Here is a 23,835-nt window from a genome sequence, read left to right as displayed (position 1 = left end):
TTATGTTTATTTACAGTCATATTCCAGATTAAAAGTAGAATCTGGTTTACTCTTGCTCTTCTGAACACCTTGACATTTTCTCCTTTCTCCCTTCTGTGAGAAAGCTTCAAAAATGTTTTCAAAAAGTTTTCAAAAATAGTTTCAAAAAATTGAGCCAAACTTATTTCTGGATTAAGCTGATACAAATGTACTGGTGTCAGTACCCTTCTTAATAACCTCCATCGATTTCTGGATTCTAGAGTTTTGCATAAAATCAGTAACAGGTCACAGAAATACTGCACAAGTGTACCAGCCAGATCCTCACATGGCTTAAACTGGCATAATTTGACCAGTGCCATGATAGCTATTAGCAAATAAGATTAGAGCCTAAAATCTTCACTGCAAATTTCACACTAGATTTCATGACGGTACAGAGCACTGCATTAAGTCCAGATGCTTCAGAACAGCAAGTAATTCATCTTCACTGCCTTCCCATAAGGAAAATAAGCAAACATTGGCTATGTTTAAGAACTGAGGAGATTAAGACAGGAATTTAAGCCTCCATCTTCAAAAAGTTTAATTGGCCTGAGAGTATCTATTTCCTGTTGCTCCATTCAGGACAGAATTTCAAGCATGGACCACTCACAGTTCCAACCAAATGAAAACAGAGGTTTCTATATACATCCTGTGGAAAATTTACAGACAATTTATTCCTATTTGGGTCTTCAAAATGTAGGCACCAAAAAGGAGTGGATCCTTCTGAAAGATCTGAGTCACAACTATGGGTAAACAGCAGGTTCAGAGAGCCGGAAGAGTTCTGTTAAATGGGGTTGGATGTCAGAGACAGGATTTGGAGCATCAGTTCCTGTTTCCAAACTGTAAAACCACACTGACCCAATAAAACCATTTTCAATTTCTGTTTAAATTAAAATAATAAAATACTTGCTATATAACATATGCTATTTTGTTTTCCCAGTAAACTAATAAAAGTACTTATCCTTAAAGGGAGGTCCTTTCTTTGACTCTGTTACCATTTTACAACTTAGCATTACAAAGTATTTGTTGAAGAAGTGAGAGAGGATTTATTTCCAGGTAGTCCTTCAGACAATAATGCTGATATGCAATTATTTAAGTAAAACAAGTTATGCAATGGAATCCTTTGCACTCTCGTGGAGAATTTACCTTTAATAGCAACTGGTACTTGGTGATTCTCTGGACTGGCTTTAAAAGATAAGCATCTAGTGAAAGCTTATGATCCAATTTACGTTGACATTCCTGTAAGAGATAACAGGGAAGAAAAATATCACTGCTCCTTGAAATACAGGCAAGACACCAAGATCACTATCATTTGGTAATCTAAAATGAGTATGTCTGTGAATTAATTGAGAGAGAAATTTGTTCCGTCTGCATAGGAGTTTCCAGGTTACTTTTGCCATGGTGAAAATGTATCTAAACGAGAGCTAATCAAAAGCTCAGGTTGGTATCAAAATCTGGCATGCCTTGCTCATGAGATTGCAATCACCTGGGATTTGCATAGAAGCCAGCAATTCTTTGGTTTGGCTATAACCTGAAGAACTAGGCTCCTGCCCAGGAACTATTCTGTCTAACCTCCTGCAGAGAGCACACTGACACATACTGAGCACCTGCCATCAGGATAAGGACCATGCAGAAAAATCTCTATTTTTCTCTAAGTTTTCTAAAGAAAAGGAAGAAGGAAAACACATTTGATGGTCTCTCACTGCTAGTCTGAAATGCAATTCCACCTGGAAAAAGATGCTGTCTCCACATTGTCTCCAGAGAGCTTCAGACCTTGGCTTGTTCTGACAGTATTTTTCATATATTTGGAGGTCCTCTTTCTGCAAGAAAAGGAGAGCTTAAGTAAGGTAAGAAGAAAGGATCCACAAAGCATCTGCCATGAGTCATACTTTTTCTTACCTGCCATCCTAACACATAGAATTAATTAATTCACGGTCATAAGTCTGTATGTAAAAATATACTGAAGCTACCAAACCTGCTCTTTACTTTCATAAATTAAATGCACCAGAAAATGAGATTTGCACAAAGCAAGAAGACTGCAGACTGAAAGACGCATAGCCTAATTGCAAAACTGTTGTATTCCTGAGAGGGTAATTGATTATTTGAAAACAAAATATCACACAATTAGAAATGCAATTCTTTTTTAATGCTACTGGCACAGAATGGTAAGTGGCAAGTTCGTCTTGCTGTTCTAGGCTAGGCAGGGAGAACTGCTTAAACTGTCCTATCCAAATCAGACGTGGTAGATTCACTTGACCTGTATTTACCTTTGACTACACTCCAGGTGCTCCCACTGAAGTCCACAGTGATATTTCATTGACTTCAGTGAAAACAAAGGCAATCGCTATGAAAGCCCAGAGAGATTTCAAGCTCCCTAGGTTATATGGATGGATCCAGACAGACAGATGTTCCTCTGCCAGATTGTTAGCTTGCTAACCACGACCCCAACCAGCTCAGAAGCCCTGCAGCTACACCACCATGGAGCAGGGCTGGCTGTGTCTGACCAGCTTGGAGCTTCTTATCTCTGTCTGCACCTAGTGGACATGACCTCTGTTAATGAAGTGGTGACAAAAATAAAGCCCAGGAATTCCTGGCTCTCTCCTCTGTGCTTTCAGCCCACTGGACAGTGCCTACCTACTCTTGCTACAGCGAAAACATTTTCTTTTTGATAGTTACGAGAAGAAAGCAGTATTGTTGGTATTTTCTTCTATAGCCCAGTATTGGCGTCACCCTGATGAATCAGATGTAAAAGCAGAACTGTGCCATGAACATCTCACTGTGTCAAGGATTATGCAATCAAAAAGCTCCATTGCAACTTAACAGAATACTAATGGTGCTGTTTCAAAAGAAGTGAAGAGTTTTCTTCACCTAAATAGAATTGTTTGTACATGTTGCCTTGGAGGGAAGTTAGCAGGGGGTAAAGCCCACAAAATTAAAATAATTAAAAAGGGTAATCAAGCATTACTATTTGTTCCTGGCCCATAGAAACCTAATTGGACAGGGCAAGACCAGAAACAGTGACAGTCAAGAGCAGAGGCAAAAGACAAGTACCTGTTTGACATAAAGAAAAGGTAAAATGACCAACAACTCACCAGTAACCTGCCCTAGTGGAACTGCCCTGGGCCAACACAATCTACTGCTGCATGCATCAGTGACACCAGCTCAGGCTGATACCTACATCTTTAGATCCAGTTTTTAATTTTTGTAATAGTGTGTGTGTAAGGAAGAGAACATTACTGATAACATTATTAGGCTCAGACTCTAAAATTCCAAGACATAATGAATTATTTAGTTTCTCAAATCCTAGTGTTAAATGTTTCACACATCTGTGTTTCAATATTCAGAGGTTCTGACTTCCCATTGGTACTTTCACACCGTGCTCATCTTGTTATGACTTTCCTTTCCATGGTGACTTGCATCCTGGGATCTTTGTAAGCTTTCACTCACAGTGTATTTCTATGGCATATTATGCACAGTTCCACTTATCTTTGCTGGCTGCTTTATGAATATATTTTCCTTGAGATCAGAATTTAGCTCTTTGAATCCAAATCCAAGGTTTCTGGTCAGGTGCTACAGTACTTTCACAATTCCTGTCAAATTATTCTCTTTTCCTTTGGTTGCAATATGAATAAGTAACTGGTAATCCACGGTGAGTCACTCCTGCCAGGCACCTCACCTGGCATATGTTTGTAAGCAGTCTGACACACCTTTCGATTCTTCCCAAGCATTGTTGCTTTGGTTTAGTGAGCTTTCCTTCTTCCCAGCCCCAGGTTTGGCAGACCAATCTAGAGTGTTCCTCTCATTGCTGATAAAGTGCTAGAAGATCCATCCCGCGAGGCATTTCAGCACACACCCCATCTTTGAGCATCTGTGCCACACAGAGCTTTAAGCAAGGTCAAGTACCTCAGTGATGGTATTTATACCAAGATACCATAGGGGTAAAGTTGAGCAGGTTTACTTGCGGTTTGGTTCACTTGATGGTCATGCCCTAACAAGGTCAGGCAAAGTGTGAGGGAGGACAAGAGGGGTATTTCTGTTTGATCTTGCACCCGATTTTGCTGCTGTGTTCCAGGAGAGAAGTCAGAGAGGAGAAATACGTTGAAACTCCATGCACTGCTCTTGCCATCGCCTGAGAAGATGGGTTTGTATTTACGGTGACAGCTGACCAGGTGGCACTGGTGGAGGTGGGAGAATGGGTGGGGACATAGGAAGGGAATGATATGTAGGGGATGGAGGGACTCAGCCAGGCACCAGGGTGTCCCACTGCAGCTCTTGGAATGCTTTCAAGCAGCTCTAGATTCAGGGCTGGAAAGGTCCAGCGTGATCAGACGGGATACTATTCTTCAAAAAGTACCAGTCTGTTTCTAATTACAGGCCCACCATGCTGTGGTGGCAGGAAGGTTACACCCGGACAAAGAAGGAGAAACAGAAGTGAATCTGCAACAATGTGAATTTCCTCCCAGAACCAGACATCGCTTTGAAGAGCAGCTGTTTCAGTTACCCCCATGGCACAGCAAGCGCAGCCATAACTCACAGGGCAAGGCAGAAGCCTCTGCTCAGTGGGAAGACGCAAAAAACTGCCAAACTGTGGGGAACACAAACACACAACCAGGCTTTTGTTTGTGCCTCCTAAAGGCAGTCCAACAGAAACAACAACTTTCTGGATTTTATGTGGCTTCTTCTAAAAACAGAACAGGAGGGAAAGCCCTTGAATCAAAGGTGCTTCTGTGTGAGCACAGACCTTTGAGGAGATAGGCTTCTGCCTTCTCAGCGCGAGATTTGAAACAGGGAAAAAGCAAACACAAAATTTAACTTCTTATTCAAAACGTTTGGGGTTTGACTAGCCAATGGAAGCTGATAAGCAGATATGACAGAGGGACTGATTTTCTTTCACCTGACACCTGAAGCACAGCTTTAGTGCTGCTGATTTTATATTGGTAGAAGAGTGAGGAGAACCGGGCTCAGCAGCTGCTTTGACAGAGAAAGACATAAGGTGAAAAATTTAAACATGGAATTTGAACTTTCTTTAAAAGTTTTAAAAAAAAATAATCAACATGTACACTGGAAAAGTAGCAAATGCTAGATGTACTGTGCAGTGGAAGCACAAGGTACACTGACTACAGAGAAAAAGAACAGATTTTCCCATTTCTCATTCCTCTTTCCTTTCCCATGTGAAACACAGGGTCTTATTCTAGCGGCTGCTTTGTCAGAGTATAAGAAAGCTGTAGCAACCCACCAAAACAGGTTTTTCTTATTAGTAGGGCCTCTGAATGAGTGCTAGACAAACAAGCACCTTTTGTTATGTCACAGGAAACAGTCATGCTAATGGGGGCATGACTAGGAGCTCGGAGAGGAGGTTGCTGCAGAACTCAGGCACTGGAAGCAAAGGCACATGCATCTGACTAAAGCCACCACTTGAATGATAAACTGAGGCTTTGGGCCTTTTCATAAACTGAGCTCACTCTAAACAAACAGCTAACCCTCAGCACTTCATACAAGTGGCGAGAATCCCACTTGGTTGTTGAATTATGCGAACAAGTAAAGGAATCAACCTCAGGCTTATGGAGCTGGTGGAGTTTCACCACACAAGGAAGGTGGTAGACTCTACTGAACCAGTTGCAGGGGAGTAAGTTTCCTGAATGGTGCAGAGAAAAGAGAGAAGACAGAGACATCTGCAGTCTGAGAGCAATCTGCTGTTAACTGTTCTCTGCTTATTTACTGTACGGTGGTGCCTGCTGTATATCCAGGCAGGTCAAACACTTGGATCATTTCTCTTTTTTAACCAGGATTTACAATACATTGGTAAAATAATGGTAATAGATCTCTTCCTGTCAATAAACCAGATAAAGGTTCAGATTTCAAAATACACACCCATTAACTGTGGATGAATTTGTGAATACCTGCTTATATGAATTTCCCTCATCTGCACAAGCAATCAGAGTGAAAGGATAGGAGTAAGTCTGTACGCATTGTAGGATAAGACCATAGATATTCTCGCAAAAGGATTTACTCACCCTTTTTAAAAAGCAGCGGGCAAGAAGCTCAGGATTTTCAATGCAATTTTCTATCTCCTTAAGGAAAATCCTGCAAAGAAGAAAGGAAAGCAAACAATAATGGAACATCCTATTCACACTGCATACTAGCTTCCATATAAATCCAGATTAAAGTCTATGCTTTTGTAGTAAAAAGATTCAATGGGAAAGGTAACAATTCTGACATGCAAATAAATATATTACATATATTTTAGAAAATGGGATATGGTTCACAGCTGATTGCCCAAATCACCAATATTATCATGGCTTCATCTGCTCACAAGCAACTCATACATCTGGTTCCTCTGGCTGTTGGGATTTATTTCCAATATGTAGCCCAAACACCCGCTTCCCATTTGGTTATAAGCATATTTCAGAGCAGCTAGAAAAGACAAAAAAGCTCTGTGAGATGCAGTTGTTTAATCAGCAAGCAATGAAAATATGGGCTGAAGTCCAAAGACCGATGCAGTCACTGGCAGTCAATGCACTTAAGCCTTTAGGAAAAGAAAGACCAGGCTTGCAACAGAAGGGGAATGACATTATCAAAATAGAAGACATTCTTTCAAAACAATGTGTAAATTGGAAAATATTTTTTCTACTATGTGTAAGTTACTCTGGTATAATAATTAAATTTGCAAAAGTTTGTTTTTCATTTTGTTCAACTGTTGCATCTTACAGGCAATCATTATTCAATATAATTAAATTCTCACCTTGACTACAGACAGGTTTACTTAATCAAGGCTAAGAAAAGCAGGAAATTAAAATAAGTGGCCCTAAGTTTTGTGTTTTGGAAGGGGATCAGAAAGAGCTTAATCTTGTCCATTCTCAGTATTCTATAGTTACGGGCACCAGATCAGGTGTGCAGTTTGCTAATGCATGTCCACAGTGCAGACAAGGCTTCTGCAGAGGTTTAAGAACATGTGAACAATAAAATTCCCTAAGAAAAGTGCTCTCAAAAGTATCATGTCTTCTGCTGATGTGATACCAGAAATATAGGACAAATAACTAAGAAAATTTCAACACAGAGGAGCTTTGGCAGAGAAAGAACATCAGGACTTAGTCCTGTGACATTTACCAGTGTACCAAGGGAGGTCATAAAATACTTGCCACTAGGGACATTCAAAATTAATAATGCCAGGGGAAATCACTAGAAAATGCACAAAAAGGTGTAAGCTTTTGCAAAGAGATGAAATTGATGATCTCAGGGGTGTTCTCCATACATGGGTTTTATAGGACACACACAGAGGCAAAGTGAGGACGACTTTTCCTGCCTGTGTACATATGAGTGTAACAAAGCACCCTATATAAAGGGATTAGAAGTGTCAGCAGCACCAAGAGCACAGGACAACTAGCAGTTCTCACGTGCCTGTTGTGAAATTCATAGATTTCCGGGAGGTTCCCAAAAAGAATTTCCTTCTTGTTCTGGAGCGTAGATGGAATCAGATGTACTAAGTTGGGATTGTCCATTTCTGAAGCATAACCCTGCAGAGGAGAGTTGAAAATAAAACCAGGCTATTTTTTACAGTGAAGAAATACTGTCTGAGACACTAAAAAGCCCCAGAGCCTATGTACTTTTTGTTCTCAACAGAGCACATAAAAGCTTCTCCTATGCCAGCTTCTTTGTTGCTCCATGAATTTCTGATGCTTCTAATTTTCCCTAGAGCTTTTACACCTGATAGCTGTTCAAACATATTCTTAACTGTGAATGGACAGATTACTGGATCAGCAAAAAAGATTAAATGATGTCCCTAGCCATCATTTGACTGCCATTCCAGGGAGTCAAAAGCCATTTGGAATGTGCAGGGATAGAAACTACTAAGTTTGATAGACACTTATCTTTCTGCCACACTGCTTCCTTGCAAAAAGGTTAGTTTTGATTTATTTGTTGAGCTGTGGCATTTGGCTCGATTATTTGGTTGTTTCTTGTACAAGCCAGACTGTCTTAATTTAATACAAATTTTGAGACAAAAATATTCTGAGTTCAGATTTTAATGTTGGAGTGATACATCAATTATCAGAGCTGTCAGCCCCCACAGATCATTACTAACTATTCCTCTGCCCATAACTTTGAGAACTCCACAATTTTCATCATTCTGTGGGCTGGGGTCAGAGAAGGTGCCTCTTCCTTTAAACCCTGAGGCAAATGATCAAATCATCCTTCTTCCTTTCCATCTCCAAGGCTGAGCTATCTTGTTGACAGAGAACTTGTGTTCTCTAAACACAAGGTGGGAGGTGAGAGTACTCAGCCCATGAAGGATATGCAACCCCAGTGATGACTTAGAGGTTAAGCACCAGAAGAATTTACAGAAGAATTTCTTACCTCTATTATACTTTGAAGTTCTTCTACATAAACCCGTTCTGTTTCTATCAGCTCATTGATTATGTGGCTAAAAGAAAAGAAAGATGGAGAGCTGTAATGTTTAGCAAAGCACACATGAAAGAAAACAATGCTATTCCTTGTATGTTTGCTGTGTTAAGCCACTGATCTACACAAAAATAAATAAATAAATATAAAAAGAAATATAAAAATAAAAACTCTGTGACATTTCTCAGGTCATTTCTCAGGTCATTTCTCAGAATTTCAATACGGTGCCTTGTTGGTAAGCTTTAACAGCCTAAATATTTCTTGGACTATTATTTTTTCAGTTTATTTTAAACTTCATTTTGGTTTTTTCTTTCATTTTTATACTTGTACATCTGAATAAAGACTAAAAAAGCCCCTCAAAGCAAACTAAAAGGGTTTCCTCTTCTAATATTAACTAACAATAGTCAATAAAATAGGATTCTATTTCCCAAGGTGATGTTACGTTTCCCAAGGCTATGTTCCATTTCTGTTTTGCTTTGTTTTATAAAATAAACAAAATTGCTGATTAGACTTCCTTTCTTTAAAGCATTGCAAAAACAGGCAGCTGGTGTCAGAAGTCTGAAAACATGAAAGCTAATTAGAGAAAAAAATTTATTACAAAGTAATTAGGATTCCATAGGTACCTTGCCATAATGGTCTAAGTCAAGACAAAATCATACAGTGCCTACCACAAGGCAGAGAAATGGCTGAGGGCTGTATGCTGCCCACCCCAGGAGCATGGACTTAGTTAACCTCTGCACTAATCTTAAATGAAGATATTTATGAACAGCAGAGTCATGTCTAGCTATAGAGGAAAAAATATATCACTCTTCCTGACTAAGCAGCACTTTTGCACTCTGGGGCTATCCATGCTCTCAGAAAGCCAGGCCATGTTGGTGTCTAACTTGTATAAAAGCTCTGTTCATATTTCCCTGAATTTGCATATACCGTCGGGCTTCAAAATGTGTTTGGGGCATACTTGCAGTACTAGATTACTCCTTGTCAGGCAGATATATGTCAATTCAATGCACCTTCATGAGAATTGCATAACCAATGGCCTAAGGGGCCTTTTGCCAATAAAATGATTTTACAAACATTAGCACTTGCTTTTATAACTGGCTGAAACAAATAAAACTGTTCTGGTTAAATCTGCCTTTCCTTCCAAGAGCTATTGCAGTTAACCGCACAGTCCGGATGCAAAGGGGGTGAGCAGATGGCTACTGTTCTAGTACCACCACAACTCACAGCAATGAAAAGAAACCAGAAGGGCAATCCACAACTTGTTTCTGGAGTCAACTACTTTCATTTTACAGTGATGAAAAGTTGGCTTCAGACAGAACTAACATGTTTCATCAAGTTCAGTTATCCAGCTACATCACGAACTCAAGAGGCGTAAAATTGTTGGGTCAGACAGGTGTTTGGTGGTCACTAACTCCTTCTGTCTATGTAATTCAAATTACTTTTGCCACTCTGGCTATCAGATTCAGCAGAGAAAATTGTACATTCAATTGCCCACGTAGGCAGCCAGTAATAGAGACATTAAACACAAACATGCGGGTATAATTTCCCATGCAAACTCTGAATTTGCATTAGCATGACAGCGTGGCCACAGAAACTGCATGTACATCACAACCGTGCACACAGCTATGGTCTTTGCAATGATACACAGCAATATTTTAACTTTTAACACACTTCAGTGAAAGGGTGCTTACATTCTTGGTTCCCTTGGTGGACCTAGGAACTGCTGCCTCACACGTATTTCATGAATTGGAGAATGGGTTTGAAAAGGTTGTTCCATTGGTTATAAGTTTTCAAATGCCACCTTCAGCTCTAACCTACATTTATTTTAAGAAAAGCTCTGATTCTGTTTATTGTTTCTGTTTTCCAGATTCTGAAGACTTAAAATAATCTATTCTCACCAAGCTTTACTTTGCAGCAATTGGAACTTCATGACATTTATTTAATACTCACAATGCATATTTCCAAAGAGGTGCTGCATTCTTTAAAATATATGTGTGTGTGTATATATATATGTATGTATGTATATAACAGAGAAGGTGTAACAGATCATCGGAGAAACTTCATGTTTCTAAGTTTTAAATTAATCTTAAAGCTCCTCTTGCTGTGGAAATATGCTTATTTACCTGCAAACAAGATATAGATTTCCATATGTTATTTCCTCTATTACCAAACAGGTTGCATAAGGACTGACTGAACCCCACCCAGCACTTTGCTGACAATTATACCTGAAAAGTAAATTTTTAGTCCATAGGTTTCCTAGTAACTGTGACATATACAAACAATAGTGTGGCGGTGCCTGTCAGAAGCACAACTCAGAGTAATCCAGTAAACAAGGCACAGGACTTTGGAATATTTTACTACCCATCTTTCTATGAAAGATGATTATTCTCATTGCTATTTTAAAATAGAGTACCAGCTCTTCAATCTCTAGTGTTATAAATCTCATTTTTTTAAACTATTTTTTTTTTACTAATCATAGTGTTTTGGGGTAAGTGTCCATTCAGGGCATCAAAAAAGTTCACATATGAAGAATGCTTTTTTAGAGGAAGTTCTGTGGGACTCCTGAGATATTGACATTATAGTTTGCGGGGAGGGGGTGTCTCATAAAATTTAACAGAATTTTTAAAGAAGATTTTTTTTTTAATTAACTTAATTATATATGTTGATTTCTACTAAAAGTAAATGCATTGTCTTTCTAAGTGTTATATAAGACTTGTCTAACTAACCCTTTCATTCCTTGCAGAGGTGTCATCGGCCATTTTGTCATCTAAGTTTCAATGACACTGAAGCAGAGATAGTATGATGACGATATTCTTTATCCTCTCCAGGTTAGAGTTCAAGAGCTTCATTGTGATGCTCATACCTCTAAGCCACGAGTCTGCACATACAGGGTAACCATTTCTCTATACTTCCCACAATCAGGCAGATGGATTTCTGCCTGAGTAAGGCTTTCATCGTGTTTTCATTTTTCCCCCTCCAGAACTATACTCTTTTTTCCAACCACAAATTATGTTCACATGAAAAAGAGGAATTTGACCATTTCTCCAGGACTTCCAAACATCCAGCATTGTGTCAGACTCAACACGTTTTAGAGCTGTTTTTACACTTGACTCTTAGTACCCATGGCCAAGTACATTTCCGGGATTTCCTACCTGGAACACAGGAGCTGTATGATTAAGCCTCCCACTGACCTCAAAGCAGAATAACCCTCACGTTTCTGCAAAGAGCTGGTGGGTGCAAATTCTACTCCCAAGGCTGCCACTGGTTTAAAGAGTCTTGCAAGATATAATCCATCTCCTTGTCTGTGCCCATCCCACAGTCTCCAGATGTTGTTTTACATGATCACAACACTACTCTTCTGAAAGTGTTATTTGGAGTTCCTCCAGCAGCACTGTCCCTGCTCAACCAAGCAGTGACAAACTGGGCTTGTCCATCATGTGGGACCCAGGTGTGGGCCCTTGTGCAGTGATTGGCAAGGACACCGACCCAGGACCAGGTGTACTGTAATGGGCAAAGCTAAAAACCTGGGGAGTAAGGGTGTTATAGAGCGCTACTCTAACAGGGATGGTGCTACAGCAGCCATCAGGAACACTCAGCACAAACCCATCAGAAAACAGCCTCCTGTAGCGCCAGTGCTCCGAGTAACTTCCCTGAATTGCTCTCCAAATAATATCTACAGCAGCACAATCTCAAACATCAAAGGCTGTTGCACATGGCATCACCTAGCGACACATGAATTGCTCTCTCATCAACCTGTTCACAACGTGAAGTTGTGAACTAAGGCAAGGGCCCTAGAATTGCTCTGACAAGGATGCAATTTAAGAACGGGAAATTAAAAAGCTACAGAAGTGGGTCTTGCTGCTGTGGGGGAAAGCGCTGAGAGGGTATAAAGGAGATACTTTGGCCTGTGTGGGTGTGCTGGGTTGCTAAATGATGAAGTAGAGAGCTTGCCATATGGCACAAGCGATTTAATGACACTTGATATGGTCTAACAGCCTTGAAAACTGGTAGGGACATAATCTGACTTACGTCAAGCCATGAGGGGTGAAACGTGAAATGTTTGCCATCTCTTCCAGGATGTCATGGGACAGCAAGGGTAACTCAGCATGCACCTGCTGTAGGGTTATCATACTTAAGGGAAATATGATGCAGCAGCTGACAGAACTATTGTCACAGGCAGTTCTTTCAAATCCCTTTTTTTCTCTCCTATGGTCTCAAAAAGCATGATTAGGTTAGAAGTAATTTCTGGTGACCAGCTGCATCAAAAGTCCTCTTTACATTGTCTAATATTTGAACAAAGTTAATTTTGCAAATGTAAACACACATTGTTTCTAGTCACGTGGGGCATTGAACTGCAGATAAAAAATAATGATGAATGCAGCTAATCCATTGTCTTTCTAACTGATAAGAAAGTACAGTCTTTCTGTCAATAATCAGAAATTAAATGAAAGGTGAATCAGTGAAGGAATGAAAAAGTGTAACAGAAAAATAATGAATACAAACTAATGAATGGCAGGTCAGATACAGGCCCATACTTTAGTTTTAAATGTAGGTCCTCTGACATCAATGAAAAGCAAAAGGTTTGCCAAAACTGCAGTTCATTCAGTCTTTTTTTTTTTCCTTTTTCTTCTGCGTTTGAGTCCATATTACTTAGCAAAGTTTCACACAGATTTCTACCAGATTGCAAGGGCTTTTTTCCATCCTCCAGTGCTGCCACACACACTGCTCACTTGCTTGAATCAGCAGTCGGCTCCCTTGGAGGCAGCAGCAGATGCAACACTGATATATCCCATCCACTTTGGTATTTGCCTCCCCCTCCAGAGAAATATAAAAACAGGAGACGGAGCCAGAAAGGACCACTTGAAATCTTGCCCTTGGTGCCAAGGGACTCTTTATGGTTTGGCCAATGAGAACTTGCACGCTATAAACAGGTTTGTTGTGCTTGGCTGTCTCGAAGGATTTGGAGGTAACCTCAGGAAGCAGCGAGCAGCCTTGACTCTGGCCTCAGCACTGTGATTACAGGTAAGGCCCAAACACTCCCCTCAGTGACCCAAAGGGGAGAAAAACCAGGTACAACTGGGATGTGTGGGTAAGAGGTTAGGTCTTCCACAACCCATTGTTCCTTTGTTTCAGAGACATTTCACAGACATGAGGTTTGGATGGCTTCTATCCAAAGACAACAGAACTCAGCTGGCTGATGTTCAGGGGCAGCTCGCAGTTCCTTGCCGGGATCATTCCCAAGTAAACAGGTCATCTCAGCTCTGTTGCTGAAGGACCAGGCATCTGACCTGAAGGTCTAAGGCTTACGTGGAGTCCGAGAAATCCCTACATCCTGTCTGCAGGCATCCTTTTTGCCAGTAAAACTTCATTCCACGGGTGAACGCACAGTATGCTTGCTTCTTCCAGAATTAATTAGGAGACTTAGCAAACGAGAAGAGCTCCAAAGGTGGAAAATTCTGGCCCCAGCAATACCTGACCCACTAGCTTTTCTGTGGCGAAACAACGACGTGGTTCAGTGACATGCTGTTCAGGAGAGCAAGGCCAATTTTCCCCCTGTGGAGGGGCTTTCCTGTGTGTCCTAGCACAGCGGGATCAACCACCACCGAGCTGGCAAAGCACTCTGGGTGGCAAGACCTTTGCCGCTACCTTCACTTGGCAGAATTGGGACGTGGCTGTGGCAGGGAGAGATCACGACAGCCTCACTGATGTGATGCTGTCAGATGTTTCTCCAGCAAAGAAAACTTCTTGCTATGGGAAACAGTTAAAAGGAATTAACTCACATTTCTCTGAATTACTGATCTGGTTTTCTCAAGAAACATCCTGGCTTTGGATACACAAAGACTGCATTTCCCAAAGGTGCGATTTCTCCTCAGTGTCCTACAGGCAGGTCACTCCTGCCCTGGCAGCCAGGACACCCTGAGGTGCTGCAGCACCCCCAGGACCTCCCACACGGAGCTAGGCCGCAGGCGCTCGGCAGCTTCCTCCTGACAGGACGCCTCGCTTGGCGAGGCTCCGCAGTGCCAGCACAACAAGGAAAGGAGAAAGGAGCAGGAAAACTATTTCGACTTTGTGCTCCCTCTGACCTCCGTCAAGTTAGTTGTGCCGTGCTGAAGTGAAGAAAAAAAAATCTGGTTGCCTAAAGGATTCTCTTCAGCAGGGGTAAGACTGGAGGAGCTGCAGCGGGGAGACACTTGGAGAAGGAGGCTGAAGGAAGGGGAACCGGCGGGGGGCAAGCCGTGTGGGGAGGGATGGTGGCAGAGCACTGCCTCCACTGTTCTCAGCTGAGGTCTTAAGTGAAACCTCAAAACTGAGGTAAATGCTGGTATTACTTAGCACCCTTCACTTCTAGCGGTGCATTTCTGTATCTGTCACCGTCTGTGCTGACATTCAGACCAAATGTTGCTATTTATATTGCTCTGGCCTGTGCAAACGGCAACTAGCCATGTTGCTAACAAATAAACTAAAAAAACTAATAAAAACTAATCAACTAACTTATAAACTAATTTCAACAGGTATCTCCTGCACTCTGTTCCCTTGATAGAACAAAATGTGGTCAATTGGTGTTGAGCTGGCTTTTCCTGGAAACTGAGAGCAACCAGTGCTGAGATGGACCGTACCGCAAAGACGACACACATCAGCCCATTAGACATTTGTAACTCTTCCTCCTTCCTTCTTCACTAACAACGAAAGCAAAATGAAAAGTAACTGAACCGCTTGCCAAGCTCCCCAGCTCTGTCAGGTTCGGTATCACGATAGTCCTGGTAGGAGCACTGTCGGATGGTCACGCTGCTGTGCTACGTGCTACCTTAAAAAAACTGATCAAATAGTATCTGGAGACTACCACAATCTATTAATATCTGCTCTGGCTATATTTCAATGACTTTTTGCCCATATGGTTACTATTTGTGCATCCTACTCAGATGGCAACATAACACTGATTCAGGATTTTTGTTTCCATAACTGTGCTTCTTTTCTAACAAAATCATTGGCTCACTTCCTTTCACAAATCTTGTTTCTATGCCAGGATTTGCTACCACAGGTGCCTATCCCCAAAAGTAGTCTTTTCCCAGAGGTAGAAGTGCAGACATCAAATAGAGTTAAGCTAGTGATTTTTTTTAGGGGGAAAAAAAACAAACATCCTCAGTGCTGCTCCGCAATCAGTATGTTCCAGAAAATCTACCTGCATGAGTGATGTAGAGCCAGCAAAAGTGGCAATTGTGCATAGGTATTCCATATCTGTCCTGCAAAAATGCAGTGTCTGGAAGATGAAAAGTTAATGCATGCCTGAGTTAGACACCAACAGTTTAGAGTGTAGAGTTTCAACAGCTGAAACAGCAGAATCTATCAAATTAGTAAAAATAAAATAAACACAACATCATAAATCTATCTGATTTAGATAGAGATCTACATAAATTGGAAATGCTAGCTTTTTAAATACCAGAGGGTTCAAAAGCAGCAGAAAGGACTGAATGCAAATGTATTCACTGCAGCAGATACATATATTTGGAATAAACATCAACGTTGGATGGACCTGAACACAACAGAAGTGAGAGTGAAAAAAGTACTGGCTTGCAAAAATAAGCAGACTGATAAAGACCTTTTTGTCCCAGTACTGGCTATTATTAACTGCTGTCAAGTTTCTATACTTGAATTTGAATAAAATACAGCAAAATCATAATTTTTGCAAAGGTATCTATTTGTATGCAATAAAGGACAAAAATGTCACTGCCTCAGTGGAAACAGAGTCAGCAATAATTAGCACATCCAGTTTCCAATTAGAAGCTGCTACTAGAAATTCTGACTGGTCTAATCTGAAACTGCCCCAGCGATGTCTGTGATACAGAATAAAGCAATGACAATGTGTGAAGTGATGCATTGAGGAAACTTCCAGTCCACATACCTAATTGCTTTTAAGAATTGTTTTTTTTTTCTTTCATTTCTCACAGTGCTAAAAGTGCTTTTCCCAGCTGACTAGTATTTTCAGCTGAGATTGTGCAACAGTTCAAGTGAAACTTGAGTAATCACTCAGTTGCAGTACTTCACCTCCTAAAGTGGAGTAAAAGATCATTCTGGACGTAAGACGATTGTATTTGTTATTTGATACAGAAAACATTTCTGATTTTTCTGACATGTTCTTTTTTTTTCTTTTTTTTCTTTTTTTTTTCTTTTTTATTTTTTTAATGAAGGAGAGCAATGCTTTGAAAGAACAATGATTGTACTTGAAGTATATTTCATGACTGTAAATGAATCCCAACTAACTTAGAGAAGCATAAGGGATTCAGGTAGTATGCACTCTCTCACATGAAAATTAGTGGCTTTTAGTGAAGATGTTGTATTTGCCTGCCTAGATGATCCTTTTCTGCTGCAATGTAAAGTCAAATGCTCAAGTTATTACGGAAGTTCTGAGCAGAAAGACGGCATCTTTGTTAGAAATATATTTCACCTCCAAAGTCACCATTTATAATACTTTGTTTCTTGTGAGATGGTCTGATCTCGTTGCATATAAGAAATTGTCCCACATTCATTGTTCCCAAAACAAATGACCTTGGGGAAATATTTTTATATATCTAAATTAGTTGACCTACATTATAGGAACCAGAACATCATTGTTAATGGAGAGGCAAATTAATTAAATCACCTACAGAGATGAACAACATGAATAGAGGACTAGAAGTCAAGCAAGAGTTGTTTCTCACCCCAGCTGTGCATCTGCACTGAAATGATGCAGCTCTGTAGACAAATCTCAGCAAGCTTTAGACAATGTGGATGCTGCAGACTGGCATTACTACTGGCCAAAATAACATCCAACTAGCTGTGTAAATATTTGCCAGACACTCGAACTTGTGAACTACTCATCCGTCCCACCTGTGGTTTTAGTCTTCTAACCTTGCAGCTACACCATTTCTATTTGATGATCAAAATATATTTAGCTCTGTGACAGCTCAGCACTGAGTAATCAATTAGCTAAAAGCAGGTGAATAATTTATAAATTAGATTTGCTACTAATGTATTTGCTACGTAGTATTAGGCTTGAATATCTCTTAAAATTTACTGGAAAGTTTCTGAATGGGTGGCGTGCACCCATGCAAACCATATTTTAGTAGATTGTTATCTATACCGTATGCTTCACAGACACATGGCTGTAAGATATCTGCATTTAACTGGAACGTTGTGGGTTAACAGTCTGCTCCTGTACCGTAGAGACTTCCATGTCATTTCTTAGCATTGTTCACTTGCTTGAGATTGAATATTTATATATAGTTCATAAAATTAACTTCAAATGAAGCAAATTTTAGTATTCTTCCTTAGAAATATTATCCAACAAACTGTAAAAGCTTCCAGTTTCTTAGGGCCAGGTGGATCTAGTAAATCTGCATCTTTCATTTACTGCAGCAAAGTATAATGCATAAAGGACTTAAACCGACAGGGGAGAAAGAAATAACTAGTCATTACACTTGCCTAAGAATGGCTTTGATGTGCTAAACTGGAGTCATTATGGGCACTCAAGTTTACCAGACAGCAAAGGAAGCTTACTGCTTTTTAAAATATAAATAAAAATATGCATGGAATTAAAATGATGGTTATTAAGACACTCATGCTAAGATGACCTCTTATGTGTTTTCAGCCCATAAGGACGAGCACATACAGTCACAGATACTATTTACAAGATAAGGCAGAGCACTCTAGCTGTTGTGTGTCCTACTGCTGTGGGAAATCTGCAGGATTTCCATTTCTTAGCAGCCATTTCTTTCATGGATGCTTTTTTCTTAAAAGTTTGAAATGGAGCAGCTAAGAAACCTCTAGAAATGTAATAGTTTCTGACTTTTGCAAGAACTATTTAACAAGCTTTTTTACAGTCAACCGGAATTCTAAGACAGAAACTGTTTACGTGTTGCAGTGTACTTTTTCCATCCATTTGCAAACAGGATATAATGATATCCAAATATCAATTGACCTCCTTGAGCAAGAAGTTGATAAAGGCTTGCGGACTTTCCCACACAGAGTGGTAAACTGTGACATTTGAAAAAGAGCTTTTAATAACAGCAAAACCTAAACTGTTAAAACCACAAAACTTTCAACAAGATATGACCAAAAATTTAAATACAGAAGTATGTTCAAGGAAGCTTTATAGGAACTATTCATACTAAGAATTCCTATCTACTACTACAGCTCGGGCTCCCAGGAAAACTAAAATGTGCCCCCAGCCTCTCTCCAAAATTGCGTAATCTCGGGTGGGGTATCCTTGGTAAGCTGGTGTGACAGAAAAGGATGCAGGTACGTGTGACTCTGCTCCATGCAGATTCCTGCACCACCCCACTCTCTTACTCCAGAACATCCCCATTAGGGGGTATGACTGATATCTCTCACGTCCGTGGTAGTCTCTTTCTCATCCTGTCCCTGCAAGGGCCCTTCAGAGCTACTTCAATTGGGATAGAAAAGCTGAACATGAAACTGTTGCTCATTTCATGAGAATGGAAACACAGATACTACCCTGAAGGGTCCACTGCTGGAAGAGAAAAGTTCCCATGGTTTTTATTCTCCTAGCAGATCTGCTCAAGAGCTTTGCTCTGCAAGACTTTGGAAGGCCATTTGGGCAGAAGGAGTAATTATTATTACTATTATTAAAATGAATAGTAATTGATTTTACAGACAGTCCTGTGTTTATGTTGGAGAGGGCAGAGCAGAGAAGTGCATATTGCACTTGGAATGGAGGCGATGGATTTGATGAAGGTTACCAGGTCCTATGGGGATTTGTATTTCAGTCTGAGATGTGATCCTAAGGAAACTCCATCCTGCAAAATCTGTTTCTCCCTATAACAGGACACAGCATTCTGTCAGACCTAAAATCTGTGGCTCTCCTGCCCACAGACCTCTTGGACAGAGAGATACCTCAAAAGATCTTGGTAGGTCTCTTGGATATACGCTGCATGATGTGACAATTAAGAATGGAAGAGGGAAAGAAAATCGTGAAGATCTAAAATGGAGTTTATGGGAGCAGCTGGAACATACATTCTGCTTTAGTTAATCTCTTCTTGGCACGGGTACATCAGTATGTAAGCTGTGAATTGCCATGGCTGAAGAGCAAGCACATCCTTTTTTTTTGTCACGCTTTCTCTGTGTTGGTAACCTAGGGCAGTGGAACAAGAAAGGATCATGCCACCCGCAGCTACCACACTACAACCAGCAGAGACTGGGAATCACAGCTCTTCACAACATCCATTTACTAATTTGGACAATCCTCTCTACCATACCTCTGGAATTCAGCTTGCAGTATTTAACAACAACCCTAGAGAAAGAGGGAGAGAGCTGTCTGCTGGAAGATTTTCCAAACTAAGAAAGCTGCTTTAGAGAACTGTGGGATAGATTCCAGATGGAGAAAGTGGCTGAAGGGGCCACTTTACAGTCCCACAATTGCAGATTGCATGAAATGGAGAAGATATTACCCAATATTTGTCCTGTTTCTTATTTTTTCCCTAAGCAGCTGCTAACGGCCAAGGTCCAAGATAATACAATGGGACAGACAGGTATTTGGGTTCACCAGGACTGCCATTCTTCTGCTTTTTTTTTTTTTTTTCCTCTGGAATAATAGGAGGCTTGGTTTATCCATCTCAGGGCCTGACAGAGGTCTTACACAATCCTGACCTACCAGGGAAGTCTCTAACTACTCTGCCCCTTTAGTTTTTGTGGTATGAGTTGGGGCTAGGTACAACTGCAACAGCCGGAGGCGGAGCATGCCACACCAGGCAGGGCTGTCACAGACGTAGGAGCTCTCCCTGTCCTCTCTCCATGCAGTAATTCTGGCCTAGGGGTACGAGTGGGGGATTCAGAATGGACAAACAGAACTCTGAATGCATTTTAATTAACAGCAGCATGTTCACTGCAACCTTATTCAGCCATGCTTTAGCTCAGGTGAGATGCCATACATACAAGACTGGCCACACTAGTTCGTCCAGCACGGACTATTAACCAGGGAACAGAATTTCTAGACAGGCTTTCAAAAACAAGAAATACAAATAAAATATCAGTGCTTCCAAACTAGAGGTTATGGAGAAAGATCAACAACAGTGTATTGAATAACCTGGATACACATTGGAAATTTGGAGAACATGCAGAGGATCTGCTCGACAAAGTGATCCTGCATAGAACAGCATTCCTCTTTAGGCCCATATGAGGAAAGAAGCCTGCTGCATGAAAAATGTAAGAGACTTTTCAAAAATAAATATGGCATTCTAAACATGAATGTGCCACAAGTCTTCCAAACCAGGTTATTATATCCTTGGTTAATGAGCAGCCTGTTAAACGCAGGAAGTCAAGTCAGCAGTGATTTACTGAACAGCGCGCCCGATAAATCACTGCCCCATTGCATCACGGGCTGCACAGCACCGAGTGATCTCCCATGGCCCTCTCTGCCGCTGTCCTGCAAACCATGCAATTATTTCCATCAGCCCAGTGTGGGTGCAAGGCACCGTCACCCCGATTAGGCAACACAACCTAGGCTTTGTGCTACTGTAAATGACAACGTGAAGGGCTCAGCGTGAGCGCTCCTTCATGAGCTCACTGACGACATACAGGAACTGCATACCTTTACCTTCTGATCGGTTTAAAAACAGGTTTCATTGGAGCTGGTGTTGGTGTGTGTAGGGATAGAGAGGTGTGCTTTGGCAGATCCGCCTGGAGAATTTGAAAAAATGCTGCCTCCAGCTAATTGTCACCTCCCTGAGAGGCATGAGTGCTCCTCGGCAGTTTCAGTGGTTTGTTAGTCTGGAGAGTCGCTGTCCTGCCCTTTAAGGAGTAAGCAGCACCAGCTGAACTGACACTGTATAAGAGCATACCAGCGCCTCTCCTTCTCCTTTTCCATCTATCACAGCAGAGATAACAGGGCTGAATCCCATCCCCAGCTCCTTGGCTTGTGCCTATGCTACTTCTGACTTGTTGGTGGCCTTCATATGAATACAGAAAGGCCAAGGACTGTCAGCACCTTGGATCAGAGCAAAGCAAGGTTTTTATGGAGAGGTGATACATCCTACTAGATCCCTTGCGACAGTTAGGGGTGAAACAAACACCGAAGCCTTATGGCCTATGTATGCTTCTTCAGACAAAATGTATCCAACCCTAGTTCCACACAAAGCAGCCTTCATTTGCACGTACTCAATAAGCCCTGAGATGGATCAGGGGGTGGGAGAAAGCATATCTTTAGTTTTTTCCAGAGTCCTGGATAGGCACAGCAAGTAGCCAGCTGATAGCCAAAGCAGACTGCCTGTAACACAAGTAAGATAGGGGATAGCTGTGGTCCTAAAACACACCAACCACCCAGCGTGTGCCTGTGGCCAGCTGCATGCCAGGAGCCTGCCCAGAGCCAGCAGGTAGCAGAAGTGCGCAGAAAACAAGTTGAGGAATGCCTGGAATTTCTGAAGGGTATTAAAATAACCTTAGTATCCAAAAGCAAGCAGGTATGAGAGATAATAGCAGAGGTGGCTGCTTATCCTCCTTTGCTACTTGATTAAGTGCAAATTTTGTCAGAAAGTACGTGAACATTGAGACCAATCATTTCAGCCTTTCTCTACTTTCCATGTTCTTCAGGAGCAAGGATGCAAGGTCTCCAGGAAGGCTCCAGAACATTCAGGAAACCCCTGTATGGCAACAATAAGATTTTTTTTTCCTCCTGTTCATAATAATTTTCCCAGTTCCCAGAAATATTTGGATCTATGTTAGGAATGTGTCTCCTCTTGCTATTCTACAGACCTTTCTATCAGCAGCAAGATCTCCCTACATGGCAGCACACACTTCACTTCAAAGGTCTTCCTAACCCTTTAGGCAGTAATTAGAGTTGTAAGTGCTGGAGCCAATCTGCCTGACAGGGAAACTTCGCTGAAAACAAAGATTTTGTAAAGGCTGAAAGAGATGACAGCAAACAAGAAATGGCTAGTGGCTTCATGAAATTTCTCCTGCTGACTGCTCTTTCATTAAGTCTGGTGAAATAAAACAGTTCTCTGTGCCTTACAATAAAGTCAAAAAAACAGTTTCTCTTTTAAAATGTAGGTTCCAAGTTCCTCCCCTCTATCAGCTGTAAGTTTTCATGAGTCTGGAAATTAGACTGAAAAGACATGCTGTTGGGGGTCTACAGTAACACTTTTGTCTCAATCACTTAACAAAATCTCCTTATCTTAATTGTAATATAAGTCAATATCATATTATCGTGTGAAATTCGTTACATCTTGCATTTACACAGTGTAAGGAAGCCTTTGCAATGGATCCTACTTATGCCATACAAAAGGGGAAACACATTCATCTCTGCCTCCTGTAGAGGCTCTGCATCTGTGGCCAATAGCCGATAAACCCAGGGATCTCAGATCCTCCTTGCAGCTCTGAAGATACAATAGGCACTTGGACAGCAAAGCTTTTAGCAGTGCTCCCTGAGCGACCAGTATCTTTGACATCAGCCCACACCTAAATTTAGCAATTCCCAGACCTAATGTCAATGCAACTTTGGTACTGCTGATTTAGAATAGGACTCTGGCACGGTATTCCCATTCTGAAAATAGCTCCTGATTCTTTACCCAGGGCAGAAGCGCTATCTTGTCCCACCCACACAAGCTGATGGTTCCGTGATATACTTTGCCATTTCCATGTTCAGAGTGATGCACGCTGATTAATGAAGCTCCCCAGTCCTCATTAGATCAACAACACTGAGAGTGGGCCTGACCTAGATATTCTGATACACTGAATTTAAAGGAGTCTTCAATTTAAATCATATCCAAATCTGCAGTTGGAACCTGTCATTTAAGGGTAAAAACACCTTAAGGCATAGGCCCAAAGTTGCATGCTTGGGGATTTGAGTTTGCATAGGTGCCTTGACAGCTGGCTGCTGCTGTGCCCAAGAACTGATGCCAGATTGCTCCACAGATGTCCTCGGCATGTAAAGCAAACTTTATGTGCATGTCCAGAAGATAAGCAATGAGTCTGGACTGAGTACATGCTTGGAGACTGTTTTGCAAGTATAGAGAACTGCTCCATGCATATGTGATGGCTGAGGCTCTCCCAGATTCTTAAAGCTGATTCATTTAAGTCCCATAAGTACTACATCAGACTGCAAACCCTACAGCTGGTCATTCACAAAGTCAATTCTCTCTCAATACAAGCTCTGTGAAAGCTTACACTCTGATGAGAATTTAATTCAGAAAGCAGGGATTATGCTGCCTACATGACATGCCCCATCTGCATTCAAAACCACCAACACCTTGCAATTTTCCAACCTGAATTATTATTCAGTACTAATAGACACGAGTGAAAATCAGCCACCTGTGATGCTACTGTAACTCCCACCACAGACAGTGCACACCTAATGCTTCAGTCCACATGTTGCTGTGCTTACAACGATCACTGTCAAGGCCACATTGGTGACTCAGTCGCTGATAACACCAA

General features: G+C 41.1%; 1 protein-coding gene and 1 long non-coding RNA gene across 14 annotated transcripts in view; one reads left to right on the top strand and one right to left on the bottom strand.

The window, feature by feature from the left end:
* MCF2L2 (MCF.2 cell line derived transforming sequence-like 2) overlaps positions 1 to 23,835 on the bottom strand; it is a 159,747-nt gene that overhangs the window by 33,189 nt on the left and 102,723 nt on the right. For all 13 annotated transcript variants that reach the window (XM_083848405.1, XM_083848398.1, XM_083848403.1 and 10 more), the window contains exons 16-20: positions 8,368 to 8,434; positions 7,414 to 7,529; positions 6,030 to 6,099; positions 1,743 to 1,835; positions 1,162 to 1,254 (exon numbers count right to left, since the gene is read on the bottom strand). In XM_083848405.1, the coding sequence (XP_083704531.1) occupies positions 1,162 to 1,254; positions 1,743 to 1,835; positions 6,030 to 6,099; positions 7,414 to 7,529; positions 8,368 to 8,434 (439 nt within the window). The remainder of the gene's footprint in view (positions 1 to 1,161; positions 1,255 to 1,742; positions 1,836 to 6,029; positions 6,100 to 7,413; positions 7,530 to 8,367; positions 8,435 to 23,835) is intronic.
* On the top strand, positions 8,441 to 16,866 carry LOC310904154. Its single transcript, XR_014588079.1, has 2 exons — positions 8,441 to 14,571; positions 14,925 to 16,866. It is a non-coding gene; the product is annotated as an uncharacterized lncRNA (long non-coding RNA).

Source organism: Anser anser, assembly GCF_964211835.1.
Source record: "Anser anser genome assembly, chromosome: 9".
NCBI lineage: Eukaryota > Metazoa > Chordata > Aves > Anseriformes > Anatidae > Anser > Anser anser.
This window is presented reverse-complemented; position numbering and strand designations above follow the sequence as displayed.